General features: G+C 34.1%; 3 protein-coding genes across 3 annotated transcripts; 2 read left to right on the top strand and 1 right to left on the bottom strand.

Annotated features, from left to right (window-relative positions):
* Positions 1 to 8,436: 8,436 nt before the first annotated feature.
* Positions 8,437 to 9,165, bottom strand: LOC124921787 (photosystem II repair protein PSB27-H1, chloroplastic-like). The gene has a single exon (XM_047462490.1). The coding sequence runs from the start codon at positions 9,133 to 9,135 to the stop codon at positions 8,590 to 8,592; it is 546 nt and encodes a 181-aa protein (XP_047318446.1). The 5' UTR covers positions 9,136 to 9,165; the 3' UTR covers positions 8,437 to 8,589.
* Positions 9,166 to 16,223: 7,058 nt separating this feature from the next.
* On the top strand, positions 16,224 to 18,514 carry LOC124920756 (probable protein phosphatase 2C 52). Its single transcript, XM_047461308.1, has 5 exons — positions 16,224 to 16,533; positions 16,854 to 17,094; positions 17,178 to 17,622; positions 17,699 to 17,922; positions 17,999 to 18,514. The coding sequence occupies exons 2-5, from the start codon at positions 16,867 to 16,869 to the stop codon at positions 18,428 to 18,430; spliced, it is 1,329 nt and encodes a 442-aa protein (XP_047317264.1). The 5' UTR covers positions 16,224 to 16,533; positions 16,854 to 16,866; the 3' UTR covers positions 18,431 to 18,514.
* Positions 18,515 to 18,726: 212 nt separating this feature from the next.
* LOC124942147 (gigaxonin-like) lies at positions 18,727 to 19,797 on the top strand. The gene has a single exon (XM_047482615.1). The coding sequence runs from the start codon at positions 18,727 to 18,729 to the stop codon at positions 19,795 to 19,797; it is 1,071 nt and encodes a 356-aa protein (XP_047338571.1).
* The last annotated feature ends 6,247 nt before the right edge of the window (positions 19,798 to 26,044 follow it).

Below are 26,044 nucleotides of genomic sequence, written 5' to 3'. Positions count from 1 at the left end.
CATAGGTGTTGCTGAGCATTTAAACGAGTTCCAGAGCTTGATTAATCAATTATCAGTGATGGAGATGACCTTAGAAGATGAGTTACAAGACTTATTGCTATTGGGATCATTGCCTAACAGTTAGGAGACATTGGTTGTGACAGTTAGTAATGCAGCTCCAAATGGTGTGATTACTATGAGTATAGTTACTAGCAGATTGTTCAATGAGGAAAAAAGAAGGAAGTCAACTAATACAAATAGTGCACAGGCCCTAGTCACAGAGAACAGGGGAAGAGCTGAACACCGACAACAATCAAGAGGCCATAGCAGGTTAAGAGACAGATCAAAATCTAAGGGAAGAGAATGTTATCACTGTGGTAAAGAAGGTCACATGAAGAAAAATTGTAGAGCCTGGAAAAGACTACAAAATGAAGGCAAAAATCAGAAGAAAGATGATGAAAACAGAAATACCACAGCCACAGTAACTACGGAGGATGTAGTTATTCTTTCTTGTAAAAAGGAACAATATCTACATGTAGAAGATCACCAAGGAGTTGAGTGGATAGTTGATATAGGTGCTTGCTATCATGCTACACCGAATAAAGAGTTCTTCACCACGTACAATGCTGGAGATCTTGGTACAGTGAAGATGGGTAATACTAGTCACTCAAGCATTGTGGGTATTGGTGACATTTATTTGCAGACAGGACAGGGGCATCGGTTAACACTGAAAGATGTGCGACATATTTCTGATTTGCGTCTAAATTTGATATCAGGTGATGCATTGGACAAAGATGGATTCAAGCATTATCTTGGTGGTGGTGAATGGAAACTCAGCAAAGGATCAATGGTTGTAGCAAAAGGGAAGTCGTGGCACTCATTGTACAGAACACATGTGCAGGTACTCAAAGATGATTTGAATGCAGTACAAGCTGAAAGCTCTCTAAATCTGTGGCATCAACGCCTTGGCCACATGAGTGAGAAAGGGATGCAAATTCTGGTGAGGAAGCTGCACATCCCCTCAACCAAAGATGAGGTTCTGGATCTATGCGACTACTGCCCATTTGGTAAGCAACATCGAGTCTCTTTTAGTCAGACATCAGAAAGAAAACATAATGCGTTAGACTTGATTTATTCTGATGTGTGTGGTCCTTTTGAAGTGGAGTCATTGGGTGGCAATTGATATTTTTTAACATTTATTGATGATGTGTCTAGAAAGGTGTGGGTTTATTTTAAGAGAAAAAAAGACCAGGTATTCAATTACTTTCAAGAGTTCCATGTCATGGTAGAAAGAGAGACAGACAGTAAGCTGAAATGTCTTCGCTCTAATAACGGGGGAGAGTATACCTCCAAGGAATTTAAAGCATACTGTACCAAATATGGTATTCGACATGAGAAGACAGTGCCTGGAACTCCGCAGCACAATGGTGTGGCTGAGAGAATGAATCGCACCATTGTAGAAAAGGTGAGATGCATGCTGAAGATGGCAAAGTTACCAAAACAGTTTTGGGGAGAAGCAGTTCGCACAGCCTTCTATCTCATAAACAGGTCGCCATCTGTTCCTTTGAAATTCGAGATACCAGAAACAGTATGGTCTAAGAAGAATGTTTCATACTCACATCTAAGGGTGTTTGGATGCAAATCATATGTGCATATTCCAAAGGAACAAAGATCCAAGTTAGATGATAAAGCAACTCCATGTATTTTCCTTGGATATGGAAATGAAGAATTTGGGTACAGGTTATGGGACTCAGAAAAGAAGAGAATTGTCAGGTGTAGAGATGTTGTGTTCTTTGAAGGTCAGACAGGGATAAGTCCAGAAATCAACGAGAATTCAGAGAGGGTTGATGAGTTCATAGAACTCATACCAGTTCCTTCATATGTACAGTCAGCAGTAACAAATGAAGATGAACATGATGAAGAAGTTGCTGAAGAAACCTCTGACATGAATGGTAGTAATGATGATGATATTGTTAATGATGCTTCTATGCAGGGGGAGCAACATCATCAAGTGGAGCCAGAAGAGCCTCAAGTAAGAAGATCAGAAAGAGAGCACAAACCTTCTAAAAGATACCCTTCTTCAGAGTATATCCTGTTGATAGAAGAAGGAGAGCCAGAAAGTTTTCAGGAGGCACAAGCTCATAAAGACAAAGTTAAGTGGCAGGATGAAATGAAAGACGAGATGAAGTCATTGCAAGAAAATGACACATATGAGCTTGTGGAGCTTCCTAAGGGCAGAAAGGCCTTGAGAAATAAATGGGTGTTCAAGATAAAGAGGGATGAAAATGGAGAACTTATGAAGTACAAAGCCCGACTGGTTGTAAAGGGTTTTGGACAAAAACAGGGCATCGACTTTGAGGAAATTTTCTCACCAGTGGTAAAGATGACTTCCATTCGTGCAGTGTTAGGTCTAGTATCTGGCCTAGATCTTGAACTTGAACAACTTGATGTAAAAACTGCATTCCTTCATGGTAACCTTGAAGAAAAGATCTATATGGTGCAACCAGAGGGATTTGAAGTGAAAGAAAAAGAGAACATGGTTTGCAAATTGAAGAAGAGTCTATATGGTTTAAAACAAGCCCCGAGACAGTTGTACAAGAAATTTGACTCCTTTATGATGAGTCATGGGTACCAGAAAACCAAGGCAGATCCATGTGTTTTCTTCAAAAGATTTTCTAATGGAAAATTTATAATCCTTTTACTTTATGTTGATGATATGTTGATTGCAGGACAGGATGCTCTGTTTATAGCTATGTTGAAGAAAGAGATGTCCAAGACATTTGAAATGAAAGACATGGGTCAAGCACGCCAGATATTGGGCATGAAGATTACTCGTGACAGAAAGGCTAAGAGACTTTGGTTGTCACAAGAGAAGTACATTGAAAGGGTGCTTGAAAGATTCAACATGCAAGGAGCAAAGAAAGTAAGTTGTCCACTTCCTAGCCATTTAAAATTGAGCAAGAAGTTGTGTCCATCAACAGAAAAAGAAAAGGATGAAATGTCAAGTGTGCCATACTCCTCAGCTGTAGGGAGTTTGATGTATGCAATGGTTTGCACTAGGCCAGATATAGCTTATGCAGTCGATGTGGTAAGCAGATTCTTTTATAATCCAGGAAAACAACATTGGGAAGTAGTGAAATGGATTCTTAGATATCTAAGAGGCACTTCCAATTTGTGTTTGAGTTTTGGAAATGGTGAACATGTACTAGAAGGTTACACTGATTCTGGATCACAGAAAATCTACTTTAGGTTATGTGTTTACTTTTGCAGGGGGAGCCGTGTCATGGCAATCCAAATTGCAGAAATGTGTGGCTTTGTCAACCACAGAAGCAGAATACATTGCAGCCACTGAAGCTGGTAAAGAGCTATTGTGGTTGATTAGATTTCTCTTGGAGTTTGGTATGCAACAAGAAGATGCAATTGTTTTCTGTGATAGCCAGAGTGCTATAGATTTGAGCAAGAATGCTACATATCATTCCAGAACTAAGCATATTGATGTGAGATTTCATTGGTTAAGAGATGCAATAGAAAGCCAGCAGATGAAGCTAAAGAAAATTCACACTGATAAGAATCCATCAGACATGTTTACGAAGATAGTTCCAAAAGACAAGTTTGAGCTTTGTTGTTGGCTTGTCGGCGTGAATACCAAGTGATGACTTGAAGATCGGTGTGCCTCTCTCCGTGGGCTGGAGGGGGAGATTGTTGGGCCTTATGGGTCCAGCCCAATTAGGCAATATAAAAACCAAATAAACCCTAATTTTGTTTCTCTCTCTACCACAATTTTTCAGTGAGAGTTCTGTGAAGAGATCAAGAGAAATAGAGTGAAGAAAATACAGAGGAAGAAGAAGAGAATAAGATATAGAGGAAGAAGAAGAGAAGGAGAACGGAGTATCACCTCCTTTGTCTTGATTACCCTCACGTTCATTTCTCTCTTATTTGTAAAGGGAATTTCATGTTTTCTCAAACCTAGATTTGTTTGGGTTTGAATGAAATTAGTTTCTCTGTATGTATACTTCAACTTTAGGTTTAAAGTTGAGAAGAACAATTGTATCGGTTTCTTACTGATTAGTGAAATCTGTTGGTTTTGCCCCGTGGTTTTTACCCTTTGTATTGAAAGGATTTTCCACGTAAATCTGGTGTTCTTTATTACTTTGCTGATCTGCTAGTATGATTTTGTTGACTTGTGAAATTAATCAGATCAATTGATTTCAATAGGAAAGTATTATTCAACTTGAAATTCCTAACAAGAATAGTTCCTCAACATTTTGAAGAGGCGCATACTCTTCAATCAACGGAAGCTCCTGCTGCTCAACGGTAGGGAAAGACGGTTGCTCAGCAGCAAGAAGAGGCGACTACTCTACAGCAAGAAGAGGCTGCTTCTTAGCAAGAGGAGATGACAACTTTTCAACAAAGGACAGTTGTTCTTCAACATCTGGACAGTTCAGCACTGCCCAAGACTTCCTCCTTTGTTGCTCAGTCATCCTGGAGGATTCCGTGCCATGAATGAAAGATAAGGCAATTGAACTGTAGGAATCTAGGATTTGCTACAGACGGATGTTGACCCTACCGTCCAGCTAAGTTGTCCTCTCCAAATGGTCGTAGTTTGCCTCCCTTTGACGAAGAATAGGGAGCAAATCACGCCCTTTAGCGACTGTTGTAACCAGCTCTCTCCTCTTGAGAGCCTCTTGAATGTCCAATATGCAAGCCCAAGTCTGGACTGATTTCTCCATACTAAATAAAGCCTTGCACTGCTGAATTAGACTACTGCTAAAGCAAGACTGCTGTTTGAAGTAAGTTGACTGTTATCGTGTTGAAGACAGCTTTGTTGTTGGAAGTAAGACGACTGACAGTGCTTCTTCAACTCTATTGTTTAAAGAAAGTCGGTTGTTAGCGCTTCTTCAACTCTATTGTTTGAAGCAAGTCGGCTGTTAGCGCTTCTTCAACTCTATTGTTTAAAGTGAGACGACTGATAGCGCTTTTTCAACTCTACTGTTTGAAGTGAGTCGTCTGCTTACGCTTCTTGCACATAAAACATTTGCATAACGTAGTTTTATTCAATAATTAATGCATCATCAAAACTATGTCGTATTGATATTAATTATCCTAAGTTCAATTAAATCGTTTTTCTTAATTCAACTTAATTAATTAATTCCTATTTAATCTTAATTAAATAATTTTCCTTTTTTCTTTATTTAACTTAATCTAACATTGAGTCTTTGGGTAGTTACTGAAAAATATTATTTTTTCGCAAACAACGGTCCCCGTTTGTACAAGACATTATGCGCTAACAAAACATGGAAAGTTTTCATGTGAGACATTGCTACAAGTTGTTCGCTAATAGAAGTTTATATAATTTTTATTGGGAGAAACTTTGAGAGTCACAGATTCTATTCAAGATCTCGTTTTTTGATGAAGCGTTATTCGCGTTGAAATTCTTATGGATGATATGTGCATGAAAAATGTTGTATTATGGTTAGTCGTTGTCGTATATGTCATGAGGAGGTTGAATCAACAACTCACTTATTTTTGCAATGTCGAGGGGTGATTAGTATCTGAAGTCTTTTGTGCAGTATCACTGAGATTCATTGGGTGATGCACAAGTCTTTGGATAGTTGTTAGGAAATTTGAATTGATGCGACTAATATGGAAGACCTACATAATTGAGTTATCATCCCAATTATTTTTTGGTAGATTATTTGGTTGGAAAGAAATCGTCGAATTTTCACTGATCGTAGACGTTCGATGCGTATCATTCATAATGTTATTATTATGATGTTTTCTGAGATTAATTTAGGAAAACCGATAGAGTATGTCGGGGAGTTAACTGTTCTTCTCGAGAACTTACGAGCTCGATAACCTATTTAGTAACGTTTTTTATTTTTAATTTTTATTTTTTTTTGTGTTTTATATTTTATTTTTATTTATTTTCTTTTCGTGTAATGTTTTTGTCGTTTAATAAATTGAAGTATTATTATAAAAAAATTCAAATCTTCAAAATCATGCACATCAATATTTTTTAAAAATAATAAAATTTATTTTTTAAAAAATTGGAACAAGTTCTAAAATGTCTCAACATATATATATTATATATTGTTTTTTATATTTTATTTTATGTCCATTTCAATATGATGCTATTCTTGAATATTATTTATTTTCTTTCTTTAAATTATAGAACTTTTATCATAAATATGAGGGGAGCAATATTACAAAAATTAACATTTGTTTTATTTGTTACAAGGTGTTGTTAGATTTATCTAAACCAAGTGAAACTGTAAATAATAAAAAGACAAAATAAAAAGACAAAAGAGAAACTATTAATTCACTATAATATCAACTATTAGAGTCCTGTTGAATTAATAAAAAAAATTAGGTTCGATTTTTATTAAAGTCTTGAATTAAACTAGTAAATCAAGTGCAAAACTTAGTTTTATGTTATTTTCACTAAGCAAGTCTTAATTAAATTGTGGTTTATAATTGTAGGGATAGTGTTAATTTCATTAAATTGGAAAAAGATAAAAAAAAAAAAAAAAACTAATATAATAAAAGATTAATAATTGTTGTAATTTGGTGAAAGGGTAAAATATTGTATTTGATTTTTTATATTTATTTTAAAATTATATGTATAGAATGATATTATAATATATTTAATATTTTAAACAAATTTTGATAATTTAAGTGGGATTGATTATTTATAATTAACCATAATAATTAATTACTACGTTAATACGTTAAGATGGTAAGAGTCATTCAAAAAATAAAATAAAAAATTATGATTATTTTAAAACAAAAAATCGTAACAAACAAAATTATTTAAATAAGTCCAAATGAATTATTTAATTACCGACTAAGAGCTTCTTATGTTAATTTATTATAAATTCAACATAATCAAATATTATTTCATTCATTATCACTCATCACATCACTTAATTTATTTAACAAAATATTCTTTTATTTAAAAAATAATAATTATTATATATTAATATTATTTAATTTTTTTTACCAATACAATATTCATATCTTTAAAATCAACCCCATCAACATTTTTTTAAATTAAATTTATTTATATATATTATATTATTTTTTATATTTTATTTTATGTTCATTTCAATATTATGCTAATCTTTAATATTATTTATTTTCATTCTTTAAATTATACAACTTTAACATAAATATGAGGTGAGCAATATTACAAAAATTAACAGATGTTTTATTTGTTATAAGGTGCTGTTAGATTTAGCTGAACCAAGTGAAACTGTAAAAAAAAGACAAAAGAGAAACTATTAATTCACTATAATAAAAACTATCATGAGTCTTGTTTAATTGATAAAAAAAATATGTTCAATTTGTATTGAAGTCTTAAATTAAACTAGTAATCAAGTGCAAAACTTAGTTTTATTTTCAATTTTCACTGGATAGTGTTGATTTCATTAAATTGGAGAAAATTTTATATAATAAAAGATTAATAATTGTTGTAATCTGGTGAAAGGGTAAAATATTGTATTTAATGTTTTATATTTATTTTAAAATTATATGTATAGAATGATATTATTATATATTTAATATTTTAAATAATTTTTTTTATAATTCAAGTGAAGGGTTATTTATAATTACACTAAAATGGTAAGAGAGGTTTTAAAAAAAAATTACAATTTTCACTTAAAACGTGTTAAATGAAAAAATTATTATAATGGTTTATCGGTATAATTTTAAAAAATAAATAAAAATAATAATAATATATTTGTTTAAAGAGTATTTCATACTTGACATTCATTTTATTATTTAATATAACAAACTAAAAAAATACTTAAACTTTGTAATATGTTATCATAAACGTGTTACAATTTGTTAATAAATTAATTGTAGTACATGATAAGATTGTAATGGTCTAAACTTTAAACCGACAACTTGTGTTTCAAACTTTCAATAATCTTATCTAAATCAAAATGAGTAATTTAGAATTAATTCATATTGGAAAACGAAAGTTTAAGTATATTTAACTCCATCATTAGTGACGGTGCTCATAGAATAAGACCATTACCATCTAAGTTGACTTTGTGTTCCCTTTTTCTGTCGTAACCAATTAATTATTTATAATTCAATACCACTACCCATATCAATTAGGGAGGAGTATAAGGATAATGGGACGGTTCATAACGGAATGCATTTATTTTTTTTAGTCTCCCGTCTTCTTCGGTTTCGAAAAATCTTGTAGGCACAAATAATAAAATATTTTTAAAAAAATTTAAAAATTATATAAATAATTTTTAAAATATAATATATTAAAATTTTATATTATTATAACAAAATATACTTATTATTTTTATAAAATATAGTGAATAAATAAATATATTAGTGATTTAATATATTTAATTATATTTATAGTGTTCCGGATATAATCGTGGGATAAGAGCGTGAGACACAAATATCATCTCTGCTCCATCATTGTTCGGTTTTAAAGAAAAATCGTCAAATCAGGACAATTCGATTTTGGCCGAAGGGTTTTAAATTGATATCTTTAATATCAACCAAATATGAAAAAAAAGCAACTCTAGAGTAGTGTTTGAGGTATTAATTTGACAACTTTTGTTTTAAGAAGGGTATCTTTTTTCTTTATCTTCCTCTTACCAGAGCTTTTTCAGCAGTCTCCATCTCTTCCAAAATCCTTGCTCTCCTCTTCGCCGGAATCGGCGCCGTCGGTCCAAAACTTATGTAATGTCCAGAAACTGCATTAAGAGCAGAGTACATATCTCTGAAAGAAGGTTTCCCAAGCAAGTCCTTTTCTTTTCGATATTTCGAAACCCAATAATTTGATGTCTCTCTAAGACCGGCGACGGCGTCGGCCACATTTGGGTCGCCCTTTTCTAAGCTTATTGTAGACCGAACCTTCTCTATTACCTCTTTTGTCTCTTTCACGTACTCATCTGTTGAGCTTGCAATGGCTGGAGCGGCGGGAAGAGATATAATTCCGGCGCCGGCGGCGACGAGGGAGAGAGAAAGGAAATCTCGGCGGTTGAAGGGTTTTTGTGTGGTTGAGATTGGAGATTGAATTTTTGATGTTGCGATGGACGGTGGAGTGGGCCTGGAGAATCTGATAGAGGTCAGGGATTTGACGTTTATTGATGAAGGAGCGATCAGAGGGGGAGAAGAAGAAGCCATTTTTTTTTGTGATAGAAGAGAAAAAGAGTTGAACTTAGAAAAGATTTTGGGGAATTGGGTTTGTGACACGTGGGCTTATCTTATCATCAAATCAATTAGATGAATGAAGGAGGCCCAATTGGATTTTTGTGGTGATCTCTCTTACAAGTGGGCTCACGTTAATATTTAAATATTTAATGAAAAAGATTCAAACATTTTGAAATTGTTTGAGTACGACTTTAAATACGAATTTGTTTGAGTTTTATAAGGATGAATAAAAAAGGGAACGGAAATTTTTTTTGAGTGACGGTGAAATTTATCATTACTCGTGAGTTGGTAAGTGTCGAGGAAGAGGTGCAATAGGTTGTCATACTTGGACGACTAAACAATGTACAAACTAACTAAACTTACAAATAATATTTAATACAGATTTTTTTTAAAAAAAAATATTTTAAGAATAAAATAAGTAAACCAAGAAAGATTATAACAATGGAACAACATAAGATTTTGATAGTAATTTAGCAAAATGCCTATATCCACTTGTCAAGACTGATCTATTCACTATTATTAAACAGCGAAGTTACAAGAAGATACCCAAAGATTTACAAGAAACACTTATAACTGAAAAACTAAAATATTCTTTTCGGCAACCTAATTTGAGAACAAAAATATAGAAAATTAGAGATTTAGGAAAATAAAAAAAAGATGTACAATGGTTACCCCAATTGCCACCGTTGGATAGGCAACCATGAATTTAAATTAACTTGTATCTTCTTCCTTTATTATACCAACTGTTGTGTTTTCTCCCAAGCTCCTTTGATGGCATTTTCAAACCATGAATCACTACTTGGATCAAGGACATGACAATTATATTTACATTCTGGATTCAAAATCAATTAATAAGATTAACTCTTTTATTTTGAATTTTTTTTCTAACATTAATTCTTTAATCTTTTTTTATCTTTAATTGGATTAAACTTGTTATTAACATACTCATCACCAATCCTAACAATAAAGAATATCGAAAAAATTCACTAACCATCTACATATATTATATATTGTTAAAATAATGAAAAATTCGTACAAATAAAAGAATAATAAATGTAAAAGAGTCTCCAAATGAAAGATTAGCATTTTATTTGATCCGATCAAAAAGAAATTTTGAGATTGCTGAATCATAGACAAAATATATAAAATAGATTACAAAAATCAAAAACTCTTTATTGAACATAAGATAAACAATCCATATCTCACAATCTAATCTCATTTGTTGCTAAAATAAGGGATGTACACGAACTTGAAAAAACATCACTAAAACATTTGACAGATTTATATAACAAACGATCCACAAAATGATAAGGATATTATTCAGATTATAAAAATTTAGGAGAAAAAATTGATCCAACTAAACAAGATGTTAGACCGAACAAAATATAACACAAACTCAAATATGAATGGTAGAAAAAAAATGAGACATGAAGTCATAGGAGGATAAAAACAAAATGATGCAGCGTGCGTGGCTAGGATGAATCTTTATCAAGATTCGTTGATTCTTACGAATACCGAAAGTCGATAGATATTGAGGAAACCTCGTTTTCTGATTAATAATCTTCCCCTAACAAAGTGTTTTAAGATCCTTTAAATACTCAAACCCTAGCTTGCAAAAGAAATAAACAACTTTTAATAAATTGCAAAAAACACCCAAAACTAATAAAAAATGCGATTTTAAGCCCCTAAACGTTTCCGCCCGAAAAACACTAGGCAATCGTCGAAATCTGACACTTGCGAGATATTTTCGGATGCTGCAACTTTCGCATAAACGCCTCTTCAACTCGCACCGCATCATTCCCCCCAGGGTAGAAAAGATTCGTCCTCGAATCTGGAACCGCATCATCCTCATCAGAAGAAGACTCACCCACAAAAGGAACAAGATGCTTCACATTGAACACATCAGAGGTACGCACATGGCTGGGAAGGCGTAAACGATAAGCATTGGGGTTGATCTTCTCCACAATCTCAACAGGACCAATCTTCTTAGCAGCAAGCTTGCTATATTCATGAGCTGGAAAACGATCCTTAGTCAGAATAGCCCACACAAAGTCACCAACTTCAAAATCAACAGCACGCCTTCTCGAATCAGCCTTCTCCTTGTACTTGGCAGTAGCAGCAACCAAGCGGTCATGAGTGGTCTGATGAACCTGAGCCAACTGACCAACAAAATCCGCAGCAGTGGAATGAGGACGCACCTTGCTGGGCAGCGCTAACAAATCAAGAGGAGCACGCGGAGACAGCCCGTAAATCACATGGAAAGGACTGAAACCAGTGGAGCGATTAACAGCATGATTGTGAGCAAACTCGGCCTGAGGCAGCTTCAGATCCCAAGCCTTAGGATGATCCCCAATTAAACTGCGCAGAAGGTTCCCCAAAGACCTATTAACAACTTCAGTTTGGCCATCAGTTTGCGGGTGATAGGCACTGCTAAAATTCAGCTGAGTATTAACCAAACGCCAAAGACTCCTCCAAAAGTGACTCACAAAGCGAGTGTCCCGATCAGAAACTATGGAGGCAGGAAGTCCATGAAGGCGATACACATCCCTGAAATAAAGCTGTGCAACAGCCACAGCATCAGAGGTTTTCTTGCAGGGAATGAAATGAACCATCTTCGAGAATCGGTCAACCACCACAAAAATCGAATCAGAACCACGCTGGGTACGTGGCAGCCCAAGGACAAAATCCATACTGACATCAGACCATGGTTGAGTGGGAATAGGCAGAGGCAAGTATAACCCGGCATTAGTCGAAGCGCCCTTAGCCAACTGACAAACACGACAACGAGCAACAAAACGCCCCACCTCTTTGCGCATCGAAGGCCAGAAATAAGAAGCTGCAAGAAGCTGAAAGGTACGATCACGCCCAACATGGCCTTCTTTGTGGAGTTCCTGAATCATCCTCAAACGCAGGCTGCAATCTGGAATGCACAGCTGCACACCACGGAAAAGGAACCCATCCTTTTTTGGGGTAAGAAGGGCCGGGACAGCACAGGGACTAAGGCTTTCTCGAATGTGTCCCTTAGCCAGCAAGTCCTCCACCTGTCTACGCAACTCTTCATGTTCTTTGGGACTCATGCGGTAATGAGGACGGTTGGGTAGGGCAGCACCTGGAACCAAGTCAATGTGATGCTGGATATCACGCAAAGGAGGCAAGGCACAAGGCAGATTCTCAGGAAAAACATCTGCAAACTCCTGTAACAGCGGCTGCACTGGAATAGGCACCTCAGAACTAGCACCACAGGTAATCAGCGAACAAAATGGAGCAAACACCATGCCCGATTCGACCATGGCGGTCTGAAAAGGACCCCGAGACAACAAGGTGGTAGGGGGGGCGCATGATGAGTGGGGGCAGCACCCTTCTTGGGCTGATTTGGCATCAACACAATCTTGACTCAGCCAGGACAGACGATAAGGCTTGGGGTGAGGTTCAGTGGACAGACCCAGCTTCGAAACTGCAACCTCAGAAATCACATTCTCACAACTCCCAGCATCAATGATGAAGGTGCAAACTTTGCCACCGATGGTACAAGTGGAATGGAACAGATTATTACGTAACCACTCGTTGTCAGGAGCACGAGGGGTTAAACATGATCGACGAATCACCAAAAGGGGGCCAACATCACCAGAAACATACTCCTCCGCTGCCTCATCATCATAAACATCATACACTGGCGCTGAATCTGAAGGAAGAGCAGAGTCAGGATCACCCACCTCAGTAAAAAGACCACGATTGGTGGACTTTGGGTTGCGACACTCTGCTTGGCGATGGCCAACTTCACCACAATTGAAACAACGCAAGCCACCGGGACGTCCCTGCGGGGGGGCTGTAGTGCCGCGAGGGGGGGCTGGGGTGGGATGGGCCGGCTGGGAAGAAGAACCAATGCCACTAGTGGGGACAACCTGTTTTCCAAAGCTACCCGAACCGCGCCTGGCTAGCTGTTTCTCAGCCTGTGAAGCACGCTGATGTGCCTCAGAAACAGTCAAGGGATCAAACATATTCAAAATATCCTGCAACTGGAGGCGGAGGCCACCAATATAGCGAGAAACCAATTGGAGAGGGGACTCAGACAGGTCAACACGAGCCACAAAGGTGTAAAACTCAGTGGAATAGTCATCCACGGAACGAGAACCCTGACGAAGATTCTGGAACCGCTGGTACAGGTTACGTTCGTAATTATATGGTAGAAACGCAGCCCTAATATGCTTCCTGAATTTGTCCCAATTCGTGAGCTTTGCCTTACCATGACGAACACGTGTCTGTTTCAACTGCTGCCACCATGCTTGTGCACGACCATGTAAGCGGATCGTAACAAGGGGTACACGACGATCTGCAGGAACTTCCTTGAAATCCAGAATCTCTTCAACCTGAGAAAGCCAATCAATAAACTCTTCCGGTGATAGACTACCATCGAACTTAGGGATGTCCACCCTGAAAGCCTGCTCCCAGCGAGGATTGGGGCGTTCAGGGGATCGATTCCGAAGACCACCGAGAGGGTTTTCATCTGTCATCGTAACATCATCTTCAGGGTGGTGCATGTGCATAGATGCATCCATCCGTTGCGTCAACCATTCAACCTGCCGCCTCAAATCGTCGTTATCACGGCGAAACTCAGCGTTTTCACGTCGCAACTCAGCAAGGTCACCATCATCAGCACCAGGGGTAGGGTTGCGCGGCTGTCTTCGGGGCGGCATACCTCAGGGTCGACTGGAAACTGATACCAACTGATGCAGCGTGCGTGGCTAGGATGAATCTTTATCAAGATTCGTTGATTCTTACGAATACCGAAAGTCGATAGATATTGAGGAAACCTCGTTTTCTGATTAATAATCTTCCCCTAACAAAGTGTTTTAAGATCCTTTAAATACTCAAACCCTAGCTTGCAAAAGAAATAAACAACTTTTAATAAATTGCAAAAAACACCCAAAACTAATAAAAAATGCGATTTTAAGCCCCTAAACGTTTCCGCCCGAAAAACACTAGGCAATCGTCGAAATCTGACACTTGCGAGATATTTTCGGATGCTGCAACTTTCGCATAAACGCCTCTTCAACTCGCACCGCATCACAAAATGAATATGATTTTTAGAAAGAAAAATAAGTTGGTCTATGTTACATAAATATATTAACTTCATTTTAGTATATATATATATATATATATATATATATTGAAAAATAGTTATTGTAATGAACAATTTGAATGTTTTTCAAATTAAAATTTATATTTTAATTGATAATTTAATATAAAAATAATAGTTATTAAAGATCATGGTATATTAATTTATTTACATTACTTACACCATAATATCAGCAGTTGTTTGATTGTGGAGTTCTTTTTTTAATAATCTATTCTTTTATAAAAGATTATTGGATATAAAAAATAGTTTATTTGGGTTAATTGTGTCAAATGACATTCTCACGTATTAAAATGTTATAAAGAATGAAATAATATTTTTGATCTTTTAATTTTTTATTTGAAAGATTAAAGAAATGATTACTGATGAGATATTAATATTATATCTATTTGGTTTAAAATCAGATAAGCCGTTTCAAACATAGCCTAATAATGATAAAGTTGATGGTTATTTGATATTGGAATATTAGAGTTAAATAAGATCATTTGAATATAATTTTGTTTTGACTTAGTAAATTATTTTAACGAGATCAGGAAATTGTCTTAAATCTTTTTAATATGAATTACATAATTTTATTTTATTTAAATAGACAATTAGCCATGAATCCCGTGATGGAAATTATTTTAGTTGGATCACAAATTTATTTTATTTTTTCTGTATGATTTTCAAAAACTTTTGAGAACGTTGGCTCGTTTTAATATGTAAGGCAATTAAGTCATGACAATAAACTATTATATTAACTTCTTAAATTTTAAATCAATATATATAAATGACTAAAAATCAAGAGAAAATTTTAACTTTATTTTTTTTTTGTTAAAAAAAAGTATTTTATCAAAATCAATTATAAAAAAATGTTCAATTATTTTTTAGCTTAATCTAAAATTGATCAAAAATCATTTTTTTCATTCATTTTTCACTTTAAAAAGTTTTGTTTAATTCATTTGTCCTATCAAATAAAAAATAGAATCACTTTCCTTTTTTCTTTTTTCATTTTTATCAATTTTTAAAAATTATTTCAATGATAATGGTGAGAAAATAATAATTTTTAAATAAATTATAAAGAATTGACCAAACACACACATATATATATATATATCAACCAACCATAAGCAAATTTAAATAAATATATAAGAAACAATATAAACTATATAATAAAATCACAATAATAACTTAGGCCTTGTTCGGTTATGAGATTTTTTTAAAAATTAAGAGAGAGAAAAATTTAATGATGGGTAATAATTTTGAGAATGTAATGATTAGTTTTGGTAAAAAGATAAAAGTATGAGTATATATAAATAAAATATAAAATAATAATTTAAATTAAAGGATAATTTGATATTTTAGTTAATGAAATGAGTGATGTAATGAATAAAAAATGATTAATTAGAAAATTAATTTGATAAAAATTAAAATAAAAAACTTTAGAGAACAAAGGCTTTAATTAGTTGTTTTTTCTATATAGCTTATCTTGAAATATATTATAAATATATTATAAAACAATCCTGTAGTAGATTATGGTAATAATCTATAATATTTTTTCCTTGAAATAGTATTTATAATTTATTTTAATTTTGACTAGTTTATATAAATTAAAAAAAGTTCAACACTTCCCTGACATGGCGGTAGACGACGGGGCAAAGTCCGAGAAACCAGCTGACCGCTGACACAAAATTGGTGCTTGTTCATTTTCAAATTTATTTAATAATTTTATAAATTATTGTTTTTTTTCTTGGTTATAAATGCATAATATACCCAAAAATATGTATTTAATTTAATTTATAAATACAGAAAAAATCAGTTTAAATTAAATTAAATTAAATTAATTTTGGTGAATCAAACATAGCCAGCCTTACATAGTGGAAGGGGGACCGTGGACCATGCTTTTCCTGTCAAATTGCAAAATCTCTTTTTACCCCCTTTTGCCTTTGCTCTGCTTTGCTTTGCTTTCTCCATGAATGCACGCATTTCTTCTTTCTTCATCTTCTTCTTATTCTCACTGCCGTTGAGTATTGGACGCATTTATGCTTGAACGGTTACTCATGCTTTCCCAGTTCACGTTTTCCATTTGATCTTCAATTTGCTTTCATCCCCACTTCCCCTTTTATTACCCATCATCGATGCGACATTTTCTTACACTCTCCAGAATCTTCACTTCGATTCAAACACAGATTAGTCTTTCTTAGCAGGAAAAGACAGTATTTTTATCGATCTCCATGAATTCGAGAAGGATTTGACTGGTACTGCACTTTCTGTCTTACCATTTTACTGTTATATCATTCTTTTCTTTGTGGGTTTGTGTCTTTTCAATGCGATGTATAGACATGGGTTTTTATTATTATACTAAGATGCTTTATTATTGATTAGAGGACAAAGAATCAGACCCATCTGATCATATTTTATAATCTTAAGTCACATGCATAATACAACTATACATCTTAGAACTCATGTGATTGTTTTGATGATATTAAAAAACTATTCAATATAAAATTGATTAATTATTGATTCGCTTTTCTATCTGGGTTTTAATCCTTGATTGATTAGCTTCTCTTTCAATTAGATCTGTTCAAGAAATGGGTGATATCAGCAGAAGAGAAGATGAGATGATCTCTCCTTCTTGTTTCGGTATGTTATTTAGGCGTTGCAGAGATGTTAAGAAACTTTCCAACAATGTTAATAAGTTTAAGAATCTCTCGTCCATTCCCAATCGGGTATGCTCTAATGGAAAGAGCAAATCTTCTTCCGTTTTTACTCAACAAGGTCGGAAGGGAGTTAATCAGGATGCCATGATTGTTTGGGAGGTATCAATTCATTTTCATTTTCATTCTTCTTGCTTGTGTCTGCAGCAAATTATAGCTGACATTTTGTTTTTGGATCTTTTAAGGATTTTATGTCTGAAGACACTATATTTTGCGGCGTGTTTGATGGGCACGGTCCATATGGGCATCTTGTTGCGAGGAGAGTGAGGGATAAATTGCCATTGAAGCTGATGTCTTTGTTGAGGACTCGTGGATCAGTGCAGAATGGGCATTTAGCTACTTGTTGCAATGCTAAGGATGTTGTTGATCCAGATGATAGTAATGTGGAATCGTCTTCGATTTGGGGAGAAGCGTTTCTTAAAGCTTACAAATCAATGGATAAAGAGTTGAGAACACATCCTAATTTGGATTGTTTTTGCAGTGGTAGCACTGCCATCACCATTCTGAAACAGGGTTTAAATCTTTACATTGGATATATAGGGGATTCGCGAGCAATCCTCGGTTCCAGAGATATAGACGGTTCAATCTCTGCGTTTCAGTTGTCTGTTGATCTAAAGCCTAACTTGCCAAGTATGTATGATTTCTTTCTTTCTTGATATTTGTTGCAAAACATATATAATATTCACAAGTATGAATTATGAAACAGGAGAAGCAGAAAGGATTAAGCAATGTAAAGGAAGGGTGTTTGCTATGGAAGACGAGCCGGAAGTGACTCGGGTTTGGCTCCCATTTGACGACGCCCCTGGTTTGGCTATGGCCAGGGCGTTCGGTGATTTCTGTCTTAAGGACTATGGTGTCATTTCCACTCCTGAATTTTATCACAGGGTTCTTAATGAACAAGATGAATTCGTGGTTCTTGCATCTGATGGGGTAAAAATAAAACCCAAGTCTTCTATTCTCTTCTCCCCAGCAGGATATTTGATTTTTGTGGTCTTGAATATTGCAGGTATGGGATGTACTAAGCAATGAAGAAGTAGCGAACATAGTAGCGTCGGTTCCAAACAGGTCCAGTGCTGCTAAGACGGTTGTTGAGTCTGCTGCTCGTGAATGGAAAACCAAATACCCGACATCGAAAATGGATGATTGTGCAGTTGTTTGTTTGTTTTTGGATGGAAAAATGGATTCTAATGAGTGTGATGATCAAATTGCGAAAGGTTCAGATGAGTCTGAGGATGAAGATGAGAATGAGGAACAGAGTAGGTCCATGCCGTCTCTTCAAAGAAATTGTACTGTTAGATGCTCCGAAGAAAATGATCCTTACAAAGAAGTGACCGAAAGAGCTGCTGAAGACAAGAACTGGTCGGGTCTGGAAGGCGTTACTCGAGTGAATTCCCTTGTCCAGCTTCCTAGGTTCTCAGATGAACAACCAAGAACATAGTTTTAAGTTTCATGATGATATTCTCTTTTGTTTTTGCTTCCAAGAGATCAAATATGGAATGCTTTTAATTGTTGTTTTGTCTTATTTTCTTCTCTTCTTCTCTATTGGTTTCTCCTAAAAATGAACAAAACCAAACATAGATCTTTCCAACACAACTCCATGTACGAGAAAGAAACACCTTGTAATCACCGTTAAACGGTTAAACTCCCTCCTATAAATTTCCCATTTCCAACTTCCACAAATTCCCTTCTTCACACTCTCAGAATTCAGAAATTAAGTAGCTCCCTTCAACTCCAATGGGTTCCGTTTCATCTCCGACCAAACAAAAACAAATCTATCTTTCATTTTGCGGCAGAGATCCAGCCGCAAGAACCAACATATCAAACTGGATAGAGCGTTACGACCCATCTACCAATTACTGGGATCGAATCACCGAAATCCCAGGATTACTTCCCAACGAAATAAGGAAATGTTTCGCCATGGTTTCCTTGGCCGATTCCATCTTCATAATCGGTGGATTGAAATGCAGTAAAGTTATACTCCAAGAACCAGATGGTATTGCTTTACTACCTCTACAAGTCCTTACCTGCGTTCTGCGTTTCAACATCACCACCAAAACATGGACCCATTGTTCTCCATTATCAAACGCTCGATTCGACTTCGCCTGTTCCGTCATCGACGGAAAAATCTTCGTCGCCGGCGGACAATCCAGAATCGGTTTCGCCAGAGGAATTTCGTCCGCCGAATTTTACGACCCTATCAAAGATGAATGGAAACCAATGCCGGCGATGAACGCGACGAGATATAAATGTGCAGGTGTGACTCTACAAGGAAAATTCCATGTCTTTGGTGGGTTTGCTCAGAGAGTTGATGGGCAGACATCGTCGGGTCCTTTCACGATGGATCGAAGTTCGGGTGAAGTGTATAACGCTGAAGATGAAACGTGGACGTTTGAATCGAGAATGTGGGAATTGGATGTTCCTCCTTATCAAATAGTGGCGATTGGATTGAAATTGTTTAGCCCCGGCGATTGTTTGAAAGCTTGGAAGGGACATTTTGAAGTTTATGATGAGAAACTTAGGATATGGGAAGCTGTTGATGGGTCTCATTTGCAGCCGTTTTCTTCTCCGGTGACTCCATATGGGGACTGGCCGCCGATTGAACATAAGTATTTAACGATAGCTCCGATTGGGACCCAGTTGTACTTGCTGACTGGATATAGGACACCTGGAGAGATACCAAGGCTGACGTCGGCTGTCCACATGTTTGACACGTCGGAAGATGGGAATGGGTGGACTAGTTTTGAACCGGTTTGTGAGGAAGGGGAGAAAGAGATTTGCTGCCATTGTTGTGTTGTGGACAACTAAATAATTCAATCTTCCCATATCTATGTTTCTTCTTAAGTTTTAAATTTTAAAGTTGATAGTATGAAATGAAAGTATAACAATGTGGAAAGAAAATCAAACAAAAATAATTAAGAATTAATGTGTGCAAAATCTTTTCAAAGGTAATGAGATTCTCAATCGAATTTGTCGGTTGGTTTCAGATCGAACTTTAGTTATCTTTTTGTACTATTTGACTAAAAAATAATTATACGTGATTGAATGATCACACTCGACCAATTCGTTTACTTTACAACACTAGTATTACAACGATACGAGAGGTTTCCGAGCTCATTAACACTATTTTTTTAATATTTGTTTGACGGTACTCTCGATTCACTGGGTGGTCCGGAGGGAATGGCCGCAACTCCTCTCTTCTCGAGAAATCATATCTCCCTTATCAATTTATGGACAGCTATCTCTCGAGCATAAGTTTAGGTTTGACCTCGATGGAAAAAAATAGAACACCTAACAACGCCATCTTCACATAACAAGAACTACGAGATCGCCCTTTTCATTTTGGGGTGACGAAAAGATCATGCCATTCAAGTCGTTTTTTTATGCTTTTCCCCAAGGTATGAAGAAAGTTATAATCAATAAGATTTCACTAATTCTCCCCCTCTATATATTTTGACATATATTTTAATTATTGTTTTCCAAATTGAGTGTATTTTGTGGCATTTTGATCGTTTGTACTTTTATATTATTTTTTATAGTTAGACTTAAACTACTATCATTATGTCATTGAGTTTAATTAATATTTTTTTAATTTTTTTTAACAATTTAAACAAAGAATAAATAATTTATATGCGACCTTAGAAATAATATTATTGAAATCCGAATTAAAATAAAATCAAATAACATTTTGGGTTTAATGAATAACTTTTTAAAATAATTATTTGTCCTTTGCCAATTTGCAAATACATAAAGGGGGTGTGTTTTTGTACACTTTGTAAGAACTTGTTCTTCAAAAGTTTTTTATTTAATCTATACAAAATCAGTTTTCAATCAATCACTTTTCACCAATTATATCACTTATTTCATTAACTAAAATACTAAAATACTTTTTACTTTAAATTATTATTTTTTATTTTATTTATATATTTCAATACCCTTTAAGTCATTTTACCAAATATAATCATCACCTTCTCAAAATCATCAACCATCATTACTTTTTTCTCTTTCTAGGTTATTCAAATAACCCCAATCCGAACAAGAACCCTTTCCGGTCCTACCCACCTTTCAAACAATTTTTTCCAAACTACCCACCTTTTCATTCCCATTCCCAAACTACCCATCTTCTCTCTCTACAATATTAATTAACACATTAATTAACTCACTCTCTATCTTAACCCACTAATTAACTCTCTCTCTAAACCCATTAATTAACTTCCCTCTCTTTCTCTCAACTATTAATTAATATCTCACTTTTAAACTATTAATTAATTCAATTAAAATATATTATATAAATATTAAAATAAAATAACACATGTTTTATTTTTATTTAAATCTATAAATATAATATATATAGTTCAAATTAAATACACTAAATTAAATAATTTAAATAGCTATTATAAATTAAAATAAAATAGAATACATTACATAAACGAAAACTTGAAATAAAATATATTAATAAACATTAAAATAAAATACATTACATCACAATAAAATACATAACATAAACATTGCAATAAAATAAAATACATAATAAATATTAATCACGTTCAATATACAATAGAATGCATATTTTATCTTTATAATTCAATTTTATGATATCTACTCCATTTTCCACAATAGCAAAAACCTTTATATAAATCCACATTATGTTTGTTACCACCCTTCCAATATCCATTTATGTTTCTGTATTGTGCAGTAACGATTTCGAAGACTTCTCTTTGTTCATTGTATGGAATAACCTTGTGTGATGATGCTTTTTTCTCAACAGTTTCAAATAATTCTTTGACCTTTGACAATAAGTTTGACCATTTTGAAGGTCATTAAACGTCGCAGTTTCAAATATAAAAAAATTGAATTATAAAGATAAAATATGCATTTTATTGTATATTGAACGTGATTAATATTTATTATGTATTTTATTTTATTGTAATGTTTATGTTATGTATTTTATTGTGATGTAATGTATTTTATTTTAATGTTTATGTAATATATTTTATTTTAAGTTCCGGTAATGTATTCTATTTTATTTTAATTTATAATAGCTATTTAAATTATTTAATTTAGTATATTTAATTTGAACTATATATATTATATTTATATATTTAAATAAAAATAAAATATATGTGTTATTTTATTTTAATATTTATATAATATATTTTAATTGAATTAATTAATAGTTTAAAAGTGAGGATATTAATTAATAGTTGAAAGAGAGAGAGGAGTTAATTAATGGGTTGAGAGAGAGAGAGTTAATTAGCGAGTTAAGATAGAGAGTGAGTTAATTAATGGGTTGATTAATGATTTAGAGAGAGAAAGATGGGTAGTTTGGGAATGTGAATGAAAATGTGGATAGTTTGGAAAAAATTGTTTGAAAGGTGGGTAGGAAAGGAAATGGTTCATCCGAACAAGCCCTAAAATAGAAAACAATAAAAATGATTATTTATTTAGAAAAAATATATTTGAATATCATAATGTAACATAGACTATTTAAAAAACCATATAAATGTTGTATTAAATTATTATTACCATTTTTCTAAAATCTAATTTTTTGTTATTCCATTGACAAAATAAATTATTGGTTCTACAAAGCATAATACAAATATTTACAAGAACATAGACTGATGAAGGAGTCGTTATCATTCTGTGTTGATCAATGTATTGACCGCCACACTCATTGAAATATGTTCTACCAGTCCAGACTTTTTTTTAATCATTATTTTTTTTTGAAAAACATAATATAAATACAAGATAGAAACGTTCTTTTTGCCTTGGGAAAAGAAAAAGAAAAAAGAGTGGAGATAATATATATATATATATTTTTTTTATTATTTAGACATGAGATTTTGGGCTGGGTGGGCCATGGCCCATGAACTTGTTGGGTTCAACTCAAAGCCGACTCTCTGTTTAGGTTATTGGGGATACCAAACCAAAGGGACTAAATGAATCACACTAAAAAGTTTTCAAAACTCTCACTGAAAAAATATAAAAATATGTGTTAAATTCGAGAATTTATGTAAAATTTATAAAATCTAGGGTTTTTTTAAAATGGGAAGAATTTAATTTAAAAGTATTAATATATATAATTAATTATTTTATACCAAGTTAATTTGAAATATATATATATATATATTTATTTAAATATAAAATTAATAAAAAAAGTAAATACCATTATAAAAAAATTATATTTGTAAAATTAATTATATTAATTTATTTATTTGAATAAATACTATTTTTTTTATTACAAATATAAATTTATTTATTTAACGTAAAATCTTATAAAATCATGAATACGAAATTATTTATAAACTTGTAAAATTTTGTTATCGTAAATTTAAAATTGTAAAAATTTACCTAAATCAGACTCGTTAGCATTATCTAAAATCTTTAAATTTTAAGATAACTCGATAATTTAACATTCATATTCACTACAAATAAAATCATAACTAATAAAATCTAGTTAGGATTGAAATTTCCAACCAAATTAAATATTTAAAAAGTAATGATAGTTGATAATTCTAAAGAAGTAATAATATTTTTTTTTAAAAATAATTAAAAATAACTAATATATAATAATAATAAAATAAAAAATTATAATTTAAAATTGTAAAGATAATAACTAACGGTTTATTAAACCGTTAATTAGTTAGTAACTGATTAGTTAGTTTCGTTAATTAGTTAGTATTGAACTCTTATATAAAGGAGATATGTAATTGTTTGAATAATAACTTTCAATAATACAATTTCTAGTTTAATTCTTCTTCAAGATTTTAACATGGTATCAGAGCTTCAAGGTTAACGATCTTGGAGAGTTTTCCGCTGCCTCTGTCGGTGGCCGGAGGAGCCATTGACGGAGGGCTTTATTTTATTATTATTATTGAAGAAGTGAAATAAATGAAAGATGAATTAGTTGAATACACATAATTGAGAGATTTTTCATTGTTGAAGATATGGGTCATGATACAATCAAGAATAGTGACAAAAAGATAGAGAAGAAAGAAGTTCGCAAGAGTAGCGAAAAAAGATCAAGAACAATGATGACGAGGAAACGAATGAAGTTCAATGTGAAGATCATAATCGATTTGAAGATCAAAATCTTGATGAAAGAATAATCAATGTCTACTCTAACGATGTCAGTTGCGGAATGTATGTTTGTAAGGTTGTTCAAATGAATGTGGGCTTAATCGAGTATTGTCGGGCATAAACGTGTTCGATCCAAAGTTCAATATTGTCTCTCCCGGAGCTAATCAATCCATCTACTTCCCTTGTACTACTCTTTGGTAATGTGGAGAACGATCAACACATAGGTTATTTGAAAGAAAGGGAAAAGCCTATTTTGTTCTCCATGGCCAGATTGGACATAGTGAGGAACGTATCCGGGTTAACCAAACGATTGAATAGCTAGACCAATCTTGTGGTTGTCGCCGGATTATTTGATCCGGAGAAATCCAAGGACAGAGAAGAAGCGGTGGAGATCAAGAAAATGCATCGAGAAATACAAACTGAGGGGAAAGATAAGATGGATCGCGACACAGACGGACAGGCACCGGAATGGAGAGCTTTACCGATGCATCGCCGATACAAAAGATCAAGTTGGAGACAAGATCGCTGATTTCTTCCAGAAATGCAATGACGACTTGGGTTACTGGAGCAAGATTTCTAATGTTGGATTACTAAGAATTGAAGAATGCTATACATGGACGGTGCTGAAAATGGGATCAATTTATGGCTTCTGGAGACAATTAAATAAAGAACAGAAACTAGCAAAGATGAGATACATTGAAATGTTCTACAATCTCCAATTCAGGAAACTGGCGAAAAATTTAACTCCAACACCTGTTGATGTAAAGCGCCCAAGAAAAAAAAATCTAAACCAAAGCTCTCAGGAGGCATAACACATATGATGGATTCAATGATGTCAATGGAATACGAAAGCCATAAAATGAAATTTGGGACACAATATTAGCATAGGCTCCTGCAAGGAAGCAGCTAACAGCAGGAGAAGAAACTAAACTGAGACTTGAGTAAGAGCATATGCCTTAACTCTGATGTATCCCTATTCAGGAGGGACTTTGTTCAAGCAATGATGAAGTTATCAAATCTCAGGATATTAACTACATCAATGGGCCAGATAAGGATTAACTGCTCAAAGACGATAACTGCAAAGAAAAAAAGGCGACAAAACCAAGAGGAATGCTAAATTGGCTTCTTTGAAGAAAAAAAACTAAAGCTGCAAAGGTTAAAAGCTGGCGGCTAAGAAAAGACCATTCATGATGATTGTTGTGGATTGGACTAATAAAGATTGAACTATCTAATCGGGTAGTTCGAAAGAAAATTTGGAGCTTGCTGAATTGGGCTTGCTCGGCTGTCTATGTTGGTAGCTAAAAAAATTGGAGCTTGATGAAGTGGGCTTGCTCGGCTGTCTATGTTGGGTAGCTGAAAAAAATGGAGCTTGCTGAATTGGTTTGCTCGGCTGTCTAAATTGGATAGCTAAAAAAATGAAGCTCGCTAAATTGGGCTTGCTGAAGACGATGGCTGCATGATCGTAGCTTGATGTTTCATCGACTTATTTTGTCAAGGTGAAACTTTGTTTCTACTACGTTTCTCCTTGAGGGAAGGATGTAAAGATAATAACTAACGGTTTATTAAACCGTTAATTAGTTAGTAACTGATTAGTTAGTTTCGTTAATTAGTTAGTATTGAACTCTTATATAAAGGAGATATGTAATTGTTTGAATAATAACTTTCAATAATACAATTGTTAGATAAAATTAGACCGGTTCACATAAACCTAACTTAGATAAACCTTCTATGCAGGAACAAGGAACCGGACCGGTCAAACAAAAGAACCGGCTAAAGAAAACTAGCCGGTCAAGTCACTAAACCGACCAGGAACACTTGGAACATGACCGCACAAAGAAAGGATCGGCCAAAGCTTAAAACCGGAAACATCAGACAGCCGATCAGCCACAAGACAAAGGAATAACCGGAAGAAGTCCGGTTATATCACTCACACCGGAAGCCATCCGGTTAAGTCCAATGACCGACCAGTACAAGA

The sequence above is a fragment of the Impatiens glandulifera genome, chromosome 1, assembly GCF_907164915.1.
Source record: "Impatiens glandulifera chromosome 1, dImpGla2.1, whole genome shotgun sequence".
In the NCBI taxonomy this organism is placed as follows: Eukaryota; Viridiplantae; Streptophyta; class Magnoliopsida; order Ericales; family Balsaminaceae; genus Impatiens; species Impatiens glandulifera.
Note: the sequence above shows the minus strand (reverse complement) of the source record. Positions and strands in the feature narration are given on the sequence as shown.

Excerpts from the sequence above, each read along its gene's own strand:
- LOC124920756 (XM_047461308.1), top strand. The coding sequence starts at position 16,867 with ATGGGTGATATCAGCAGAAGAGAAGATGAGATGATCTCTCCTTCTTGT. Across the intron at positions 17,095-17,177 it reads ATGCCATGATTGTTTGGGAG|GATTTTATGTCTGAAGACAC; the intron begins GTATCAATTCAT and ends GGATCTTTTAAG. Across the intron at positions 17,923-17,998 it reads TGGTTCTTGCATCTGATGGG|GTATGGGATGTACTAAGCAA; the intron begins GTAAAAATAAAA and ends TGAATATTGCAG.
- LOC124942147 (XM_047482615.1), top strand. The coding sequence starts at position 18,727 with ATGGGTTCCGTTTCATCTCCGACCAAACAAAAACAAATCTATCTTTCA.
- LOC124921787 (XM_047462490.1), bottom strand. The coding sequence starts at position 9,135 with ATGGCTTCTTCTTCTCCCCCTCTGATCGCTCCTTCATCAATAAACGTC.